The sequence below is a fragment of the Hoplias malabaricus genome, chromosome 11, assembly GCF_029633855.1.
Source record: "Hoplias malabaricus isolate fHopMal1 chromosome 11, fHopMal1.hap1, whole genome shotgun sequence".
In the NCBI taxonomy this organism is placed as follows: Eukaryota; Metazoa; Chordata; class Actinopteri; order Characiformes; family Erythrinidae; genus Hoplias; species Hoplias malabaricus.
In genome coordinates this window covers 10,425,390-10,447,099 of record NC_089810.1, presented here as the reverse complement: position 1 = coordinate 10,447,099, position 21,710 = coordinate 10,425,390, and the positions used below count along the sequence as shown (strand labels likewise).

At 37.6% G+C, this 21,710-nt stretch overlaps 1 protein-coding gene across 1 annotated transcript; it reads left to right on the top strand.

The window, feature by feature from the left end:
• The first annotated feature begins 555 nt into the window (after positions 1–555).
• On the top strand, positions 556–21,710 carry arih1 (ariadne ubiquitin-conjugating enzyme E2 binding protein homolog 1 (Drosophila)). The gene is made up of 14 exons (XM_066685407.1): positions 556–1,088; positions 6,895–6,962; positions 7,077–7,221; positions 11,594–11,686; positions 12,120–12,175; positions 13,078–13,144; positions 14,082–14,188; positions 14,917–14,959; positions 16,170–16,241; positions 16,333–16,463; positions 17,564–17,621; positions 17,839–18,099; positions 18,360–18,472; positions 18,587–21,710. The coding sequence occupies exons 1-14, from the start codon at positions 801–803 to the stop codon at positions 18,669–18,671; spliced, it is 1,587 nt and encodes a 528-aa protein (XP_066541504.1). The 5' UTR covers positions 556–800; the 3' UTR covers positions 18,672–21,710.

Here is a 21,710-nt window from a genome sequence, read left to right as displayed (position 1 = left end):
ATGGAAACGGGTTCCCCTATTACTATACATTCCTGAGTTATACTGTGTCCCATTTCAGTATTTTTAAAAACGACCCCATTTTCTTGAGGACTTTTTTCATATTCTTCTTTTTTTTACCATCGAAATGTTTTTATTCGTTCAAGTCAAAGAAATAGACACTGGGCAGCGATAAACACAGGGACGAAGCAGGATATGTAACAACATTACACGGATAACGGGAACAATCACGAAGAAGCAAATAAAACTGAAAATCTCAAATCAAAACAAAATAAAAAAATAGACGGAGTACATTGTAAATGGTGGCGTATCATGTACAAAAAAATAAAAATAAAAAACAAACCATTATCTCCAGCTTTTATTTTCTATAACTGTTATTGTGATTTTTATTACCTTAATATACATATTTTAAATGTCCCTGTTTAAAAATGTAAATACACAATAAAATGAAGTACACTCATAATGGCGGATATTTGTTTCCAATTTAAAGATTTGGGGAGAAATAACTTTATTTATACAAGCCTCGTGTTCATTTTTTTCTTCGGGAGCGCGCATGACGTCAGTCTCCGTCAGCGGGTGACGCTGCGTCTCTTTGTTGGTCCAGCGGCGGCGGCGGTGGTGGCGGCGGCGCTACTGTTGTTATTTTTCCCCTTGGCTTAAAAACAGAAGCGTTAGCGAGCTGAACATTTATATTCATATCTATCAGGTCATTTCTGTTCGTTCGTGGCCACCATCTGTGAGAGGATAAAGCGGTTAAAGCTCTGTTGTTGGGCTTGTCACGACCCAGAGTCGCTTCTCCAGTAATGGACTCGGACGAGGGCTACAATTATGAGTTCGACGACGAGGAGGAGGAGTGCAGCGAGGAGGACAGCGGCGAAGAGGAGGCCGAGGACGACGCATTGGAGCTTGGCGACGTGGAGCTTGTGGACCCTGTGGTAGCAGGAGGCGAGCGTGACGAGTGCGGTGAGACCGGCGGTAGCGGCCACGGGCCCGGACACGATGAGGAAGATTACCGCTTCGAGGTGCTCACCGCCGAGCAGATCCTCCAGCATATGGTGGAGTGCATCAGGGAGGTCAACGAGGTCATCCAGGTAACAGAACACTTCCACAAAACTGAACCCCTGCCCACTAACCGAGGAAATGTGCTGAGTTAGATTAGCCTGCCTATCTAGCAGAGAGGAGGAAACTGGGTCACAAACTCCTCTGCCTTCTTAACCTACAAACCGAGACTGACTGGTAAAATGGCCAAGTGAAACTTAATCTGTGGCAGTTAAAGAAGAATATTAACATTTAAAACTAACTACAATAGAAGCTTAACATTTATAGCCCCTGAGTTCATTTATTCGTGTATGATACATAGCTACATGAGTAAGCAGGCTTGGTGAGTGACATATAAGGAACAAAACATCTGCCCAGACACACACACACACATACTGAAACCAACATTCAAAAGAAAATAAGACTAAAACCCACACTAACCAATATTCAAAAAGAATATACGGCGTTATTGTCAAACTTCTCAATCAAATGACACAATCCCTTGCTTTTTCAACATGAAAATACAATATCTACTGTGAAGAGATCACAGTTTAATACGCAATGTTTGTACAAACTTACAAAGGCCCAGAGGTATTTACACTTTTGCATCTTTAGCTAAATTTAAAAGACAGGAAATATCTAATACCAGCACGTTGTTCTTATGCCCTGTGTTGGAGGAGTCTAAGTAACTGTTTACAGTAAATGACAGTGTGACATGAACATAAAGAGCCCTCCTGGTAACATCCCTTCAAGGTACATTAGACAGTTTAATGATATTGCGTGGTAACTACTTAATGGGAACGAGTTACTAAGACCTACATTTTCTATTTAAAAGTATTTTAAATGTATACACATACACGTATATCGTTTCCAAGCATTGGTGGGTCATTTTATTGTATTTTTAATCCCTTTCCACGTATTAGTAATTCGTTAGCTTGCTTTAATTTGCTTGTAAGGGATGTCACCTGCAGGGCTCCGTAAGTTTTTTATTGCAATTAAACATGATGAAGAGGTGTTGTGTAGTAAAGACCGTTTCCTTGGTTTAGTTTAAACCTTCTCATTCGAATCTATAATTTAGATTCTCCTAACTGAAGCTTGATTAACTGAACAACATCAAGCTGAAGTTGGCTGCTGTATCTTCGAATTTTTCGTTCCACCTTAAATGATGCAGCAGTTCCTCTCGATTGCCACTGATGGTCTCTTTTAAGGTGGAATGGAAAATTCGAAGAAGCCAGCTTCATTTCAGTTTACTGTAGCTGTATAGAATAGCCGTACATGTATTTAAGTCTCCCGTTAATTTGTCCCGTTAAACACCTGGTCCTAAATATGATTATGTATGGTACAAATGCAAGCTCACAAACAGTTCAGCTCTTGCTCAAAGCTGAGCTAACGTTAATCAGCTAACTAACCATAGCTGTGTGCTAAAGCTAATGCAAACTCCTTGTTTACGAGAAGGATGCGCTGTGTTTTTGAATGTTAACAGCCCGAATATTATTTGTCAGCGTGGTTTAATGTATAATATGTTGAGATTGGTATTAGTTTCCCGCTGACTGTACATCTGTGTTTGTTTCTGTTGAATGTTATCAGCTGTAGTTTTAGCTCTTCCCTTGAGTTAACGTTAGCATCTGTGCCGTCTGACAACAACATGGCGGAACTGGTGCCTCATCATGGCTGTTATGTTTGCCTTAAAGACCCCCTCCAGTAAAACTCAGCTGTTTCACCTTGTCAACATGTCCTTGTGGTATTGTTTATACGTTAGAACACGTATCATATGTGAAATAAGCAGTCATCACCATGGCCAAGCATTTTCACTTTGAAGCTATAGTGCTCCAAAGACAGTCTCAAATGGGTGACCTGAGACTGCTACGGTTTCTGACATCATAAACGTAAGCAACCAATCCCGTCATCATGTGGGGTGGGTCTTTCGAGGTTTAGGTGGGCGATGGAGGGGTAAGTGGCGATAGATTTTTTGGGACTACTTGCATATTTATAGATCTGGTCAAGTTGAACACAAGCAGATGTGTGGAGTTACATTTAAAACACTTTGAATGAATTGGAGAATAATATCTAAATATGTCAATTTTGATGAACGTGGATTAGTTATTAGGGATTGCTCAGGATGGGGACTTTAAGTTGTCCAGGCTAAAATGGTTCTCTGTTATGCATTACTCTGAAGCCCACCTGCAAGTTCTCTAGACTGGTTATTTTCCAATATTTTGACAGGCCAGTGTAATGCCACAGTCAAAATACATAAGATCAGAAACATGCAAAGGCTTGGTATTATATATTATATATCTTCTTAGTAACTTTTTGTTGACAGCTTCATATTCTTTCAGACACACAGTGTTTGTTTTTTGTTTGTTTGGTTTTTTTTTTAAGATTTTTGAGATTGATTTATTCCTATCATACACTGTAAGAAAATAAACATAGTGTACAGGTACATTATTGTCACTAAAGTTACAAATAGATTAAATGTCCATTTTAAAGGTACAACAGTGGTTTTAAAGAGCTGTTGTGTTCCCTAAATGTACATTACATTCTTCTTCAGGAAGGGAGATTAATCTTTGTGAGCTTTCATTATAGAGCTGTGTAAAATAAAATAAAATAAATTATAGGTTAAGTGTAGCTTTTAAGCCTATGTGCCATTGAAGCCCACTTTCAGATTTAAAATTAAATTAAATAAAAAGAAATACATTTTTATATATTTTAATTAATTAATTGTATTCATTTTAATTAATTATTTTAACCAATCCAGCAATTTGTTACTTATATGCCATATATAATATATACAAATCAACTTTGCCAGTGTTGCGTTAGCCCCATTTGTCTGCCGGCAGCTCAGGGAGCTCACACGGTAATGAAAAAACATTTCTATATTCCTTCAGTTATTTGGAAAGTATTTTTACCTTGTGTAAAATGAGAGATTAATGTTTTGATTTGTGTGTACTAAAGGGAGCATCTACGATTGTGGGGAAATGCAGTTCTAAGCTCAATGTATTTTTAATGTGGAACGGTATCTTTGAGGGAAAATTAAGACTGTTTTTGCACATGCAAGAGATTTATCTTGTCTAAGTTTTTATTCACTATTTGAATTACCACTGAAACTCGTAACTTGATTATGTAGTTTTTCTAATGCATTTTTGGTAATGTAATTAGCCCTCTCCCATGTTTAGAGACATTTCTACCCTAAGTGATACAAAATAGCAAAAAAAAAAAGGTCAATATTACCCACCTATGGAGCAGGAATAGAGCAATTCTGGAACACGCTCTTCAATGTCTGGAGTTCTTTCCATCTAAAAAAAAAAAAAACTACAGAAGACTCTGCCATGACTACACACACACACACACACACACACACACAAAGCCTAATATTACGGACTGAGTTGTCTTTTTTTTTTTTTTTGTACGCAATCAGACCGTTAGAGCTAGCATATGGCAAGGAAACATCATTTGAATTTTATTTAAAAAATGTTTTTTGGTTATAATTGTGCACTTCGCCTTTAAGAAGTGATGCTTTGTTAATTTATGCTCTTTTGGAAAGATGAGTTTACAAAGTTAATCTGAAGTTTAACAAATTGAAAACTTCTAAATAAGTAAGCTGGTCAAGTACGTACACTGAAGGATTTCTGATTCATTTTACACTAACATACAAATAATTAAATTATATATTGTCCTAGATAGCTCAATGGTTTGAAATTTTGTTTTATTTTAATATGAGCTTAAATAGCACAGCTCTACAAAAACCAGCCAAACCAACCTAACTCTGAATGAAAATAACTTGCATAAATAACTGCATGTGGACAAAATAATAATAAAAAATGAGTCCTCCTTATTATATTTAAGAATTCTGCATGATTTTATATGTAAACTGTTTCAATGGGTAGTTCTTTTAATTATGAACATGATTAAATTTTTGTATTAATAATTTAATGACACTCTGTGATGATGTTTAACACATATTTTTCATATTCTTTTAGTTTACAACTGTAATTTATGGTGTTAATCTGCATCATATATTTTCAGTGAGAAAAATGTCAACGAGAAACTACAGGAAATGTAGCCCCTCTACAAAACAAACTAAAAGCAAAAAAGTAGTTTACTAATAATATAAATGCATAACATTAAATTACTATTAATTCTTTGTTTATGAACTGTTCTGCGTTAAATATCTAATTAAGTTTCTCTGTTACATTTCTGACAGCTGATCATTTGTTCAGCTGATGGAAGAGAGAACACACATTAAAAAAGGCAGAGGGTGCATTTATTTCATTTTGCCAATACATGTCACAGAATTGCTGTTTATATTTATTTGAAAATAATATATATTTTTATTGTTTCATGATGTGGGCTTATTTGGAACACACATTGGTTAAGAGTCATGGTCCCAAAAACCCATGCCAGCCTTTTGACATATCTTATAAAGTATCTTTATTTTATATTCTAAAATGTACATTAACAAATGCTTACATATTCTAATGCTTAATTGTGCATTTTCCCCCATAGATGTCCATTAAAAACAGGTTGATATCTATTTAATATACCTGGAAACAGATTTTGGTGGGCTTAATGTATACACCGGAGATGAAATTAGGTGTATAAAATGTGCACTATAATCTAAATATAATATTGAGTGTTGTGCAATTATGTCCTCTCACTAAGTACTGTGTACCCTTAAAGGTACCACCACAGTGAGCATTAAGTCCTGTTTATCAGATGCTGAGAGTTTTGGTGGTACACCTGGTCTCATACACTTGTTAGGAGTCCCATGTTCTGTTACTTTTAATTTTTTCCTACTTTTATCTTTTATTTTAACTTGTGGGGTTTTTTCTTTTTCATTTTTTATCCATATTTTCCTTTGAAACTGGTATGGTACTGTGTTAGTGTTGGTTTACACACATGGTAGCAATGAAATAAAATAAATGTTTATCAGTTGTCCTACCACACTGAATGCATAATTATTTGTTAATGTCTTTTTTTAATATATATATATACACTGCATTTGATCAGACACCAGAGCCACAGGCATGACATGGGGTTCGGCCACCCATCTATTTATAGTATGTAGTTCACCTCAGGGTAATTTCTTTTTTTATGTAGTTAGTCCTGCAAGCATTTTAAAAGATCACTAAAGTTATGAATGAATATCAGTGTTTAGTTATTTAATGGCTTGCACATTTGTTCTACATTTTCTTTACATTTGATACTCTGCAAATTACCTTCAAAATAATGCGTGAAATAATGATTCCCATTGAATGCTAGAAGTAACTCTTTGTATTTAAAATTATGGCCTCACTTGTAAAGCATAAATGTAGTCTAAATGCATTTATTTTGGTAGTAAGAATTAAAAAATTAATAAGGATGTGTTCCCAAATACAGGAGGTCCTCGGGTTACGTCAGTCCCGAGTTACGATATTTCGTGGTTATGACACATCTCCCATTTGCTGTATAAAGCCTTGTTTCGACTTAAGTGGTTTTGGAATACACGGCTACGCGGCTCGGGACCGAGGAGGATAGGTGTTAGGATAGGATAAGTGCTTACAGTATGTTATTTACGTACAGTATGTACGTATGTTCCGACTTACACCGAAAATCGGTTTACAACGCCATGTAGAAACGGATCAACGTCGTAAGTCGAGGACCCCCTGTACTGAGATTTTCTGCAGGGAAAGAATACTGCTTATAGACGGTGTTAAGTAAACTATTGATAAGTCTTCCTGCTGTTCACAAATGTGGTTTACTCATAAATTCAGCAGCCATCAGATCTTTGACTTTTTGTCTGCTAAACAAACACTTAAATGATTGAGTTAAATTACAGAATCTTTTTCATAAATTTTTCTTTATATTTTTTTCATTTTACAGAATCCGGCAACAATCACAAGAATACTGCTTAGTCATTTTAACTGGGATAAGGAGAAGCTGATGGAAAGGTTAGTATTTTTAAGCTTTATTTTGCTTTTTATGTAATTGATTTTTTTTATTTAATCTCAAAATTGAATCTGTTTGAGTCATCAAATGTAGGTAATGCTCTTGTTTTCTTGCAGGTATTTTGATGGTAACCTGGACAAGCTGTTTTCTGAGTGTCATGTCATAAACCCTAGTAAAAAATCCCGGACACGGCTCATGAATACACGATCATCAGCACAGGATATGCCATGTCAAATCTGCTATCTCAACTACCCTAACTCGGTCAGTGTCTTACATTGTTGCTCTCAATAATGCTTGTTATTGTTGCTGATAAGTTGTTGTGAAATATAATGTAAAATTTCTTTTTGTTCAACATGATGTTCATATTTAAAGATATTACTGGCCTGGCGGTGGTTGGAAATTCCAATAAGGCTGAGAGGATTTGTCTTCAGTGTTTATACACCTGATTTATTGCTGATGATTTACAGCAATAGTTTTAAAAGTAAACGTGTGATTTGGTAATTTTGTGGTATTTAATGCACTTCTATAGTCGTAGTTCAGTGCTTTATTCTAGACTACTTTAAGCATAAGGGATGGATTTCTAATGAGCAGCTTTCTCCACTAATCTCTTCATGGGATTACTCAAGTTATACACAAAGCACAAGATCACAACAGCAGGAGAGTCATAGGATCTGATAAATATCTGCAGGGTGTCTGAAATATGTGGGTGCATGAATGTTTGTACTTGTATATCAGATTTGTTACATGAAGAGATTGAACTGGTATAGAACTGGTATAATCACACTGAAACTAAATTAGACACTTAGCTAAAGGAACTTGTTCTCCAGTATGTAGTACTGATTGTGTGAGCCTTACATTTGTTAGCATAGAGTACCTAGAATGAAGGTGAAGTGATTTTTACTCCCCTAAAACACTATTTCTTAAGTAACAGATGATAGTCTGCAGAGCAGGTCAGGGAAGGGCTACTGCTCCAAGCTTAAAGTGAGAAAATAGTGCAGTGTTTGCCTTTATAAAGATATTCCGTTATTAGTTAGATTGGATTAACTTGTTTTGGGTACAGGAGATAATGGCATGTTGAAATATTTAGTTTTACTTGGTGTGTTTCCCTGGTGGTACATTAAAGTTGCCCTATGGGTGAAATCCATTCCCAGAGTCAAGGGATTGGATGGTGCTGGTTCAGCCAGCGTGGTGAGGATGTGAATTTAAAACATTGCTGTTTTTAAAGCACTTTCACAAACCCCTGCTTTCACAAATGAATAAATGTTCAGTGACCGAAATAATTTAGTGTCGTAAGGTAATTTATGCCTTACCATTGTTTTATGGAAATGTCTTTTCGCATAAGCTAGTTTTATTAAATACCATTTGCTATACAAATATACACAAGCATGATTTGTGGTGTACCAATCTTTTACATTGACTCCCCTATTTACCAAGACAATGTAAATGATAAGCCCTAGAGATTGACCTTTGTGGCACTAAAGCTACTCATATGAGCTTGGTATGTCCAGTTTGAATGTGGCCTAGGTATATTTGAGCTGAAAATGTGACTCACTCAGACACGAGTGGCTGAAAAAGTTTGCCACTGATCAGAAGCACAGTTAGGGTTTTTGGTTTTTTGTGGTCCTTTTGCATATCTAGGTCTTTCCCGTGTTGTGGTCCATTAGTTGTTGTCATGAACGTAACCCAGCACAGTAGCCTTGGAAATTAATGTTGTGCTTTAAGAGGCTGTGAAAGCTAGGTCAGTTAATGGTCTATGATCAAACACGCAGAACTATGCTTTTTTAATATCCTGTCTCACTTTGATGGAACAAAGGTTCTTTCGTTTCAATGTGGAAGCTTTCTTTAGAGAAAACCAGCAATTTTTTTCTCGTTAAGTTGTGTAGTTGTTTTGTAAATGTGAGATGGAAAATACATTCAACTAATGAGAGGTTATCTACATATGTAGGCTTATGGATAGTTGAATGTAAATGTAAAAACATGTAATATAATGCTGGGGATACCTGAAAAGTAAATCATAACAAAGTATTTAATTTCAGTTGATATTGAAAAAATATTGGTAATTTTTAAATAGAGAACATGAGGAAATAAAGACTTTCCTTCACCTTATTTTTTTTATTTGTATTTAGCCACCAACAGGTAATCATTTCAACACAAAAAGAAAGCAGGTTTTGGAAACAGAGTGCCAGAGTAAAACTAGCAGGTCAAACTAGCATTTGCTAGCAGTAACACAAAAAAAAAATCTAAAACTCAGTACAACATTTCATTTCTAAAGCTCAGTTAAAACAGCTGTAATGTGAATTTTAAGGGAGATTGTCCTTATATCAAGATGTAATAAGCAATAATTTTCCAATACATCAAAATGTTTATAAAAATAATTCAGAAAGCACTAGATGGGCTTCGTTCTACACTTTAAACATTGCCCTGGTACAACATTACCCCTGTACTGAAAATTTTCCCAGAGTGAGTGCTGGTGATACACCAATATATGCAAGTTGACTCACACTTGGGAAATGGCGCTCATGTTGCCTCTGCCATTTGAGAGTTTCAGACTGTTGCTTATTTAAAGGGTGGTAATGGCTAAGGTGATGTATAAAAACAAGTTTTTATTCTTGCTTCTTATCCTGATGCTTACCCTGAATACTTTGGACACAGCAGAGTTTTGATACTGGACAGACTTATAAAACAACTTGGGAAGCTAGGGCTAGGGAAGTTAGGGACTTTCCTGATTTCCCCAGTGCATAATCAAGGGACATGATTGGCCAAGGACGTTTGGGGTTTGTTCATAATGCCAAATTTTGCATAATCATTATGTCCCTTTCGTGTTTAATGCATTTTTCTTATGGCTATCAATGATGTGTCTGTCACAATACATTTTGCTATTGTACGTGCATGCCTATGTGCTATATATATTAAGGAGAATTTATTGCCGTTATTTTTCTCTTGTCTTTCTTCACACTCATGAAATTGAGTGACACCCTATTCTTAATCCATAGGGTTTAAAATATATCAGCCCACACTTTTCAATTATAACAACTTCGACCCTTGTGGGAGGGTTTTCCACAAGGTTTAGGAGTGTGTTTATGGGAAATTTTGACCATTCTTCTAGAAGCGCATATGTAAAATCAGACACTACTGGACAAGAAGGCCTGGCTCGCATTCTCCGCTCCCCAGACTGTTCCCACAAAGTTGGGAGAATGAAATGGTCTAAAATCTCTTGATATGCTGAAGCATTAAGGGTTCCTTTCACTGGAACTAAGGGGCTGAACCCAACTCCTGAAAAACAACCCCACACAATAATCCCACATCCACCAAATTTATACTTGGAACAATGCAGTCAGACGAGTACCGTTCTCCTTGCCAGACGGAGAAGTGTGATTCATCACTCCAGAGAACACGTCTCTGCTGCTCTATAGTCTATTGGCAGCATGCTTTACGCCACTGTAAGGTTTGGATGCAGCTGCTTGGACATGGAAACCCATTCCATGAAGCTCCTTATGCACTGTTCTTGAGCTAATCTAAAGGCCACATGAAGTTTGGAGGTCTATAGCAAGTCACTCTGCAGAAAGTTGGCGACCTCTTTGGGCTATACACCTCACCATCCGCTGATCGTACTCTGTGTTTTTACGTGGCCTGCCACTTTGTGGCTGAGTTGCTGTCGTTCCCAGTCACTTTCACTTTGTAATAACACCACTGACATTTGACTGTGGAGTATTTAGTAGCGAGTAAGTTTCACGACTTGTTGCACAGGTGGCATCCTATCATGGTACCACACTGAGTTCCTAAGAGCGACCCATTCTTTCTCAAATATTTGTAGAAGCATTCTGCATGCCTAGGTGCTTGTTTTAATATACCCGTGGCAATGTAAGTAATTGGAACACCTGAATTCAATTATTTGGATGGGTGAGTGAATACTTTGGGGAATATGGTGTGTGTGTGTGTGTGTGTGTGTGTATATACAGAGATAGTGTTTTGATTCTGAGATTTTAGGCCCTTTTTATTTTAGTCGGATTTGAATTGGGTGGGACTGGATTGAAAGATTCTGATCTCTCAGACTAGTCAGAATCAGGGAATGTTTTCCTCAGCAAAAATGTACCACATCCTTGCCTCAAATAAAATGAAGTCTTTTTGTATGTGATTAATTACCAGAAATTACTAAGACAGCTAACATTTTTAAAACATGCCTTCAGTTAGGCAAAATGATGGACACACTGCTTTGATAATTTGCCCAGTGCCTCAACTTTTGAAATTTAAGATACCAAATTCCTTGGCAGACAAATGGGGTGATAAGGCCCAAGATACCAAGCAGAGGGTGCAAGGAAATGATTGCAATTGAAACTAATATCAGCTTGAATGATTTGTCACCTAACGTATCCTCAGTACTATATTTTTTGTGCTTATGGTGTTTGAATGATTTGAGCCAAAACTCTTTTGGTTGGGCACAACAATATCCGTAAAGATTGTTTGTGTGCGTGTGGGTTTTGATGTATTTTTGTACATCTACTTATTATGAATATGCAGCAGCTGAAAGATGTACCTGGAGCATTATAAAAAGTGTAAAATTGATTATATTTCAATCTAATGAGGCTCACTAATGATATTTGAGTATTAATTTAATTTAAACATTCCTTTGCAGTACTTCACTGGTCTGGAATGTGGACACAAGTTCTGCATGCAGTGCTGGGGTGACTACTTAACTACCAAAATCATAGAGGAAGGAATGGGACAGGTACACACACACACACACACACCTTGCTAACTATCATTTACTCCTCCTTTCAAACCTAGAGATATCTACATACCATACGTTTAAGAATAGGTACGAAATACCTGTAGGAAACAAATTTCAGAAAGTAGAATCTCGAGACTCAGGACTGTTGTGTCTATGGTCTGAAGAATTTGTTTGAGTTTTTAAAAATGTCACCTCACTGCATCATAATTAATTTGCATCTAGTTGAGAAAAATCTCAGCTCAATTTGCTGCTTGTCACTCTGTTGCCATGTCACTAAAATCGTATAGTCCCATAAGAAATGACTTGTCTGTTAGTATGAATACATGAAACATGAATACATGGTGAGCCCCAGTGTAGCTTAGTTTCAATTCAGTTTATAGACACTTTATTTTGGCTTATTTCAACATTTGCTTATGTATTGCCATTGCAGACCATTTCCTGTCCTGCACATAGTTGTGACATCCTGGTTGACGATAACACGGTCATGTAAGTGCTTGATATTTTCTGTTTTTAGGAAAAAAAAGATTTTTGACCCTTTGTGGTGCCTTTGCTTCTCTTGCTCAGCTGTGGTGTGCAGTACAGAACCGTGGGAGGTGTCAAGACACCAGCTTGTCTGGTAGATTCAGAGCAGCCTGTCTGGTGCCCAAACTGAGCAGTCCTACAGAGGCGTGACCTTCAGCATAGTCTCTGTCTCACAGCTGAACTGACATGGTTTACACTATGGCAGCTACAGAAGTAGGACAACCCCACTCTGTCACCAAGCCTGGATGTGCGAGCCCAGGCCTGCCTCCTGCCCTGCCAGCTGTAGAGAAAGACTTTGTGGGAGTCCTCTGCATTTAGTTATGATCAAATGCCTGCCTTATTGGATTCATTTTCAGAACGTAAAGAGCATAAAATACATTTCACATAAATACATGTGCCACTTGGATAAAATGTTGGTGTCCACATGACGGATGTTGAGAGTAATCTCCTGCCTCACCCAACTGTAATGCCCACAGTAATTGTCTTAACCTACATACTGTTCTTGCTCATGGGCAGTGGTGTCCTGGCACTCTGTGTGCTTGTGTGAGTGAGAGGAGGAGAGACATAGGCACAGAGCACAAGTTATTAAGTAATGGTGCCAAAATATCAGTGAGGAATGAACCATTGAGTTTTCCTTTATATGTCAATGTACAATTCATAAACTTTTGTGGTCATCCAGATCTGCAATTGCCAATAAATGCAATATGCTCATGACAGCACTTTGAAGCATTTGGATATAAACAGTTTCCAAATAAATTTGAATAAAGTGACTATTTTGTTTATTCAAACTTAGTTGTCAGATTTGTTTGTTTGTATATGCCGTTTAAGCCTTTAATATTGCTGTTTTTGTTTTGCTTTTTCTACAGGCGACTAATAACAGATTCAAAAGTGAAATTGAAATACCAACATTTAATAACCAATAGTTTTGTAGAGGTAAGTGTAAAATTTGTCTTGGGGGAAAAAGTGACAGTACATTTTTTTAAGCATTTGTATAATTGTGATAATTCAAAATCACGGTTTTTGAAGAACTGTGAAAAAGCGAGAGACCACTCTTTACTAATTTCCAGTAAAACATCTATTATGGAGCAACACCAACAGCTTTTTTTGCCCTGCATATCTTCTCCGCACTTCACGTTTGTGAGTTAACTTCCGCCTTTTGTTATGACATTATCGCACAAAAGCATCAACAACATTGACTACCAGAACACGCTTTTGTTACATTCTTTTTAATTTATCTGGTGTTGCTTTTAAATTGCAAGTTGTTCATTATCAGAAAGTAATGCTAGGCATAACACAATACACTTACACATTGAAGGTGAATAGGATTTCCTCTGTGTCATAAAACACCTGGTAGACCACTTAAATGTCCACCAGCAGATAACAGTAAAGAAAGCTTGGTGAGATGGGAAGAAAATCAAGCTCAGCGTTTGTTTCAGGTCTGAAAAAACCCGGTTCCTCCTTCCACTGAGACGACAACACAGTGGGTATAAAGCATATGTAGCTGTCAGGAAGCTTTTAGTTGAAAAGGAAAATCGTCAGAGCAATGGTCTTTCCTATTACTGCCAGTTGGATTGAGAGATGCAGAAACTCAATTCTTAAGCTGAACTTTGGCACTGCCTGCAAAACCTTTATAAACTGAAAGCAAGCCTAGAGCAAAGAATGGAAGCTGGAAAGAAATGTTTCATATAAAAAAAATGTATTTCTGTTCATTATGTTGTGCAAATTTTTTTGAAACGGAAAAGCACCAATGACCATTTTGACTCAAACTTAATTTACTGATGGATTTTGCACAGTGCTGTATGTGCATGCATGTTTTAGCTGTTTAATTGCATGTTGAATTAACATTCTCTCTCTCTCTCTCTCTCTCTAGTGCAATCGACTGTTGAAATGGTGTCCTGCTCCTGACTGCCATCATGTTGTTAAAGTCCAGTACCCTGATGCCAAGCCTGTCCGCTGCAAATGTGGCAGACAGTTCTGGTAAGATAACTCTGAGCTCTACATATCAGATTATGTGGATTGGCCAGAGGGGTTGGTGATTGCTCCATCCCTTGGCCAAACAGCTCACCCTCTCCAGACAGCCTTGGGGCACCTTGTCCACTCGTCACAGTTTCCTGTTTGTAGTTTCTTCCCTAATCCGTCCAACTGGAGCACCACACTGTTATAAACCGATTACCTGCTGTAGCCTCACTTTATGCTCACACAGATTACTACTGACATAGCTACTCACTGATAGATTTCAGCTTAACCTTCCACCACACACACACACACACACACACACACACACTCTCTCTCTAAATGAAGACTCCTAATTATTTATTTATACATTAAGGATTAATTTATTCTTGCATATCTAGTTAAGTTCAAATTATTTTTTATTTAATGTATAAAGGTTTTGTCTCCAAAGGCTGTCACTATGAAGTCACAGGTTTGTCCTTACCTAGTAAATACCTGGAACTGTAGTAATATTGCTGCTTTGGTGAAATATAATCTTAGGATCTGGTCCTTTTAAATTTATGTACAGGATTCTACCAAAACATTTAGTTGTTTAGGAAATGCAAAACAAGGATTAATTATTCCAGCAATAATCAGGAGTGATCATCAAGAGTATCTCATAATTATCAGTGAGGTTAATGAAATGTGTGCACTCTACTGATGTGATTTTTTTTTTTTTTTTTAATGTGTTCTCAACTCATTTCTCAATACAGCTTCAATTGTGGAGAGAACTGGCATGATCCAGTGAAGTGTAAGGTATGATCTAATGACTCTCTCTCGTTCAGTCCTGCTCTTTGTCTGTCTGTGTCGCTCTCCCTCTGTTCTCTAATACATACAAATGCAACTAGTTAAATAAATGTATCATTCTGAACTGAAGCTCAGTGATCTGGAGTTTTAAGTTAGAGCAGAAGATAATTTAATTCTGATTGCTTTTGTCTTATAAAAAAAAACCCATACGAAGGAAAAGAGCATAAATTGACAAAGCATCACGTCTTAAAAGCGAAGTGCACGATTATAAAGAAGACTTTTCATAAAATTAAAATGATGTTTCCTTGCCATTCACTAGCTCTCCAGTCTGACTGCATGCTTTAAATGCAGCCGAATGTGTTTGTGAAGCCTCAGTGTCTGTAAATGGGTTAAAAAAATAAAAATCAGTCTGGTATATTAGGCCCTCTCTCTAATACATACAAATGCAACTAGTTAGATAAATGTATCATTCTGAATTGCATTTCAGTGCTCTGGGGTTTTTGTATTATAGCAGAAGAATCATTACATCTTATTGTTTATTGTTTTTGTGCAGTTTTGGATGTTTCTGTTTTTGATATTTTTTCACATTGCTATTAAATCTTGATTTTGATGTCTTAACTGCTTTATTAATGTGATACATTGCCATCTTACTGTGCTATAAAGCATGATTATTGAGAGCACACCTCTTATCAGCCAAAGTTTATCATTGGTACCTAATCCTTACCCATTATGATTGTTGATAATTGTATATTGAAGCTTAAGACTTATATACTTATATTTTATTACAAATCCTAGTTACTTCAATTACTAGTGAAATCTGAAATTGGAGCCGATGATATTGAAAAATGCATCCAGGATTGTTGCATGCAAACACCTTCTCTTCATGAGGAAGATGATTCTCCCTCAAAACAGAGCAGAGAAACAGACTGCCACTTCTTCCACTCTGAGTGCTAAGAGCCTCTCTAGAGACATGGCTTGTTATTGCGGGGGTAGTCTTGATGAAAACAAAGGAAGCTTCTCGTCCCTTGTGTCTCTTTGACGTGGACTAGCAGCAACTTTGAATGAGATCATTGTTAACCCTTCCTGCACCTTGCCATGTTTTTCTGCTCTAGTATATTCATTTTTCTTCCTCACTTCATTCCCAGCTGCTTCAATGTTAAATGTTTGGGTTAATAAATGTGCTGAACTCTTATATTATTTATTTTTTTCCCCTTCGTAGTGGTTGAGAAAATGGATTAAAAAATGTGATGATGATAGTGAGACATCCAACTGGATTGCGGCGAACACAAAGGTTAGCAGTGTGGAATGGATGTTCTTAGGTTATGAATGTCCTCTGCGTTGTGACCCTATGGGATTACAGCTCTTTTCCTGTTGTGCGGTAGGAATGTCCCAAATGCCACGTGACCATCGAGAAGGACGGTGGCTGTAATCACATGGTGTGTCGAAACCAGAACTGCAAAGCAGAGTTTTGCTGGGTCTGCTTGGGCCCATGGGAGCCCCATGGATCAGCCTGGTAAGTTCATTCGATTTCAGGCATGTTACCCATGCCTCAGGCTTTAACAAATGTTTTGCAATTTCTGATTAACTTGGGTTTAGAATAATTAACAAATGAGAAACATTTACACATTTATTGTTAAATATTGATATTTAATTTATTGGTGCACCTATTGATCAGCTGTGACGGGATAAGGCAGTTTTTTAGCGTGATTATGCCGGTCGCATTTACACGTGCACCTCGCAAGGGCAGCATCAGCGCGCAAACAGCAATGCCCACTCACTGTTTAAGCAACATAGCAGTCATGTGAGCACTTGTTTAGCTTGGCTGGACCTGTGGTAAATGGAAAAAGAAACAGAGTGGTGACAAGTAAGAAATGCTTCTTTTTGTCAAGAAAAACTAGCCATTGTTTAAGTGACTGCTTTAGATGTTGAAACCAATATAAAAGTGACTTCTGAATCGACCAGTCATTAAAAAAAATCAGAAATCGGACAAAAAAATTAAAATCAGTGTATTTATGTAATTTATTTTTGTATTACAGTCCTGTGTTCTGTGTATCTAGTGTCTCAGAAACCAGTTCTGCTTCATTGAGTGTTTATTTAATATTTGATTCATGTTAGGCTTTACAGTACACTTAGTTCTTCTGTAAAATCATGACAAGGGTGCATGTGTTTTCATTGTTTGCTTATTATCAGTAAATTGACAATTAATCCTAGAGCCTGCAAACAATAATTGACCAATCTACTTGCATATGAATCTAATAGACAGAACACTGATAAAATGAAAGGCTTAATTTATTTGTGCTGCCTACTGCATTGTTCCTTTAGAGATACTTCAACCAATGGAAAAGGCTTAGGTCCTGTTTTAGAGGTAATTTTGTTGAATTGATCAGCAGCAGGATTGACTGGAAAGGTCATCCATTGCAGATTTGAAAAAGAATGACTTTTAATATAAGTATAGCTTTACTAGTTGTAAACACATTTGGAAAAATTAGGTAACACAGATGAGGATAACATTTGGTTTCACTTCTAGTATGTTTTATTAGATTTGAGCCGTGTTTCAGGTTCTGAGTCACACTGAAAACAGGCCAGCACTTTTTAAAACTCTTCTCCTTGTAGGTACAACTGTAATCGATACAATGAGGATGATGCCAAGGCTGCAAGGGATGCACAAGAGGTAATTTGGCAGGGATATTTTTTTCCCCAGTAACACAATTTTATGCATTTATATCAAAGCTTTTAGAATGCATTCCCAAACTCCCAGACTTGATGTAAAACATGGCTGCAAATATCCAGTGGAGAACTTATCGTTGAGTGCTTTTCGATACGGGCAGCTTGATTTTGGTCTCTGCAAATAGATATTCTGAATAATGTGAATGTGTGTTCTTTTGTAGCGCTCCAGAGCAGCCTTGCAGAGGTACCTGTTCTACTGCAACCGTTACATGAACCACATGCAGAGTTTGCGCTTTGAGCACAAACTGTATGCACAGGTCAAGCAGAAGATGGAGGAGATGCAGCAGCACAACATGTCATGGATTGAGGTGCAGTTCCTCAAGAAGGCCGTGGATGTTCTTTGCCAGTGCCGCTCCACACTCATGTTCACCTACGTCTTTGCCTTCTACCTCAAGAAGAACAACCAGTCCATTATCTTTGAGGTAGGTTGGAGGTCTCTGGAAGGTGTGGTCGAATATAATTATAATCATGCATGCAATTTTACTGTCACTATAACAATCCTATCAATGTGATTACGGTGATGAAATCTGGATGAACAGAAATAATGGTGTAATGTTATCATAATGTGGCTTTATTTCTTTAATTCTTTCATAAAGTATTAGAACCAATTCTTAAGCATTGCAGTTTATAAACCAAGTAATAGATCTTGTTTTAAGTTTTCTGTGTATGGTGGCTCTTGCAGAACAACCAGGCTGATCTGGAGAATGCCACTGAGGTACTCTCTGGGTACCTGGAGCGAGACATTTCCCAGGATTCACTTCAGGACATCAAGCAGAAAGTACAAGATAAATACAGGCAAGTCTGCTAAAGCCCGTCTCTGTTTCTGTTCAGAGTCACACTATAAGATATGTTTTTTTCTATATTATTGTGCTCTTCAGGTCAGCAAATAACTCTAATGCTTTTGTGCAGATACTGTGAGAGCAGACGGAGAGTTCTTCTGCAGCATGTGCATGAAGGCTATGAGAAGGACCTGTGGGAGTACATTGAAGATTGAGACAACGTCCTCCCACCACAGACTCTTGGAGAGTGCCTCCGCCAACTTAGAGCGCTGATGCAATTGAACCAGGGCAGCATAGGCCTCCACTGCTGCCCCTCTCCCTCCTTCTCCTGGCTTTCAGCCCAAACCAGCTCCCTTTTATCCCCCCCTTTTTTTTTCACCTTTTCATTTTTTTTTTTTTTTTTGTTTTGTTTTGTTTCTTGGAAAATAAACCTAAAGTAAATTATATTTAAGTGAAAAACTACAATATTTGAAATAAAATATCACATCTACAACAGTATTGTTAACCGAGTAATGTGCAAGAAGACTGACATCAAACAAAAACGGAGCGAAGGCATCCTCTCTCGGCTTGTATAACATCTCTTGCTAAATGTTTTTCACTTTCACTTTTCAGTTTTTTCCCATGAATGCTTTCAGTTATTTTTTTTTCTTTTATTTTTTTTTTTTAAAATAGGCCTATTTTTGTGTGTGCGTGTTGTGAGCAGTGGACTATGTTTTCAAAATGGCTTTAATTGTCCTGACCATGTCCGTTGTGCGTGGTGAGATCCATGTCTGGGTTGCTGAATGTTGATGGGTTGATTGTACGGGGGAAACATTTTTTCGATTTAAAGAAAAAAAATTTAGTGGGGATAAAGAACAAAAAAAAAAAAAAAAGAACAAAAAAAAAACGAAAAAAAAAGCAAATCGGTATTTTTCAATTTGTACATAATGCATATGCATGGAAGTTAAAGAGCAAGAGTGGCACGTGTTTGCATAATTTTTAAATTTAAGAAGATATTTATTCTTTACAGATATTCTGAAAAAACAGATGTATATTTGCTGTGTAGATTGAGTATCTCTCTCTCCCTGCCTTTGTTTGTCCCTCTTATGAAGAGGTTCGGACGTAGGATGCTTGACCCAAAGCAGGAGTCCAAATCTCTGTTCTTTCACTCCCCCCCCCACTCCCAACCCCCTCAGGCCGGAGCAGCGCTGTAGGAGACTGAAGACTGAACTCTGCCAAATGAAACGCAGTATGCCAAGGAGGTTCATTTATTTTACTGCTAGTCTAAATTGCTAAAAAGTACAAAAGCTCACTGACATGAAGAGTGTTAGAATTAAAATAACGTCATTCACACGATTCCCAAGTCTTAGGAGGAGGTTCTCAAGAAAGATACACATCCTGTAAAAATACATGCCACTTACAAAGAATGGTGATGACCTTTTATAGCACTCCACCAGCCCCTTTCTGGTTTGCTGCTTTCTTTCCCCCCCCTTAAGTAGAATTCGAACTGTGATCAGGTTCTGAAGAGTGATACCAATAACCTCTGAGACCCAAAATGAGTGACATTCACTCGCATATCTCTATATAGATATAATATTTTATATATTTTTTTTGCTCCTCCCACTCTGTAAAGGTTTCTCGTTCTTCCCAGACCTGGTTGAGGTTTTTCTTTGGCGTGCTTGTGGGGCAGTTCTGAGGGTGCTGGCATGTATGAATGGCATTGGCTGAAACAAGCTTTCTGGATTGAGCCACTGTGGAGCTGATGTGTTTCTCACATCCATATCAAACACTGCAGATCTGCCAGTCTGTCATCTCTTGTGTTTTTGCTGTGAATTTAAATGTCGCTTTCAACTATGCTGTGCTCAAGGGTCATGTGTATTAGAGATTCTCACTGGACCAGTGCTGATATTGGCTTGGTTTTCACTTTTCATTCTTTGTGTAAAGAAAGCAGGTGGAAAGGGAGATGTTTTGTTTTTTTTGTTTTTAACGCAGCACTCTGCTAAATAGGCGGCACTTACACGTATGAGGCCTGATGCACTTTTGATAGGGTTTAATTGAGGCCCGATTTGAAAGCAGAGCTGTGCTTGAGTCTGCATGCCATGTTCTGGAACTGTTTGTGCTGTGTTAAATCAGAGCCCAGGGAAAAAGCATCCAGAAAGATGTGCCAGTTCTTCTGTGAGTGTAGAGTGCCTGTACAAGAGAGAGAGAAAGGATGATATGCCCCCGGTCAAGCTTCTCCAGTGGATGATGTGGTGTTAAGGGACATTTTCCAGGGACTCTTATTAGAGAGCTTTTCTGAGAGATCCTGCTCTGTGAAATGCTCCCAGGCGGAGGGAGTTTCTGTGGGTCAGAACTGAAGTTACGTAGTATACTGACATAAAGGTGTGCATCCTTCTAACAGATAACCATTACGCTTTTGGTTCTTCTGGGGGGGAACGTGGGATTTATGCCCCAGAAGAGATTATAATTCAAATTAACCTCCTAAACAGTGCGGCTCGATCACCTTTTCTCATCCTCAAAACTGAAGGGCTCCTAAAGGGCTGATTGTGGAACTGGATCATAGGTGTTGAGGCAGGCAGTAGTTGAAATTGTGCACTTTTCTAAAAGCATCATATGAATTAGACTTAAATGGGGCTAACTAGAGTATTTCTTAATTTTTTTTGAGCCCTTCTGTAAGGTGTAAAGGATGAAATGAGCTTCAGACCAGGTTGAAAGCTACGAGGGGTCCTCCAACATTTCACTTATAATCTGACTACTAAAATCACCTTGGCTAAACTTGTGAATTTAGTTTTCTAGACAGGATGCAACGCAGTGTGTGCAATTACACATCTGATGTTTTTATCTTTAGTCCGTGACAGGGGTGAAGCTTGTATGTCTCCCAAGCCAACTGGAAGTTAAGTGGGGTTCTGCAAACATGTGCAATGGTCTTTAGGCTGTCTCCGTCATGCAGATCACTGTGGCTGTTACTGTGTCTCTCAGACCAGTCCGCTTCTCGAGCCTCCCTGTGTTTTTGATCATGTTCTTGGTAGTTCATGAATTATCCTGATTTAACCTTCACAGTAAAAAGGAAAAAAAAAAAAAAAAAACGAAAAAAGACAGAAAAAAGCAGCTACTTTAATTTGGTTGAGACATCCAAAAAAACTTTTAATACTTTTCTACATATATCTTTTCTTTATGCTATTAAAATGTTTGATTTCTTATATACATAGTGTAAAATGTGGAAGAAATTAGTTGTCTGTTTTGGAGAAAAATATTAAAGTGCAAAATGTTGCAAA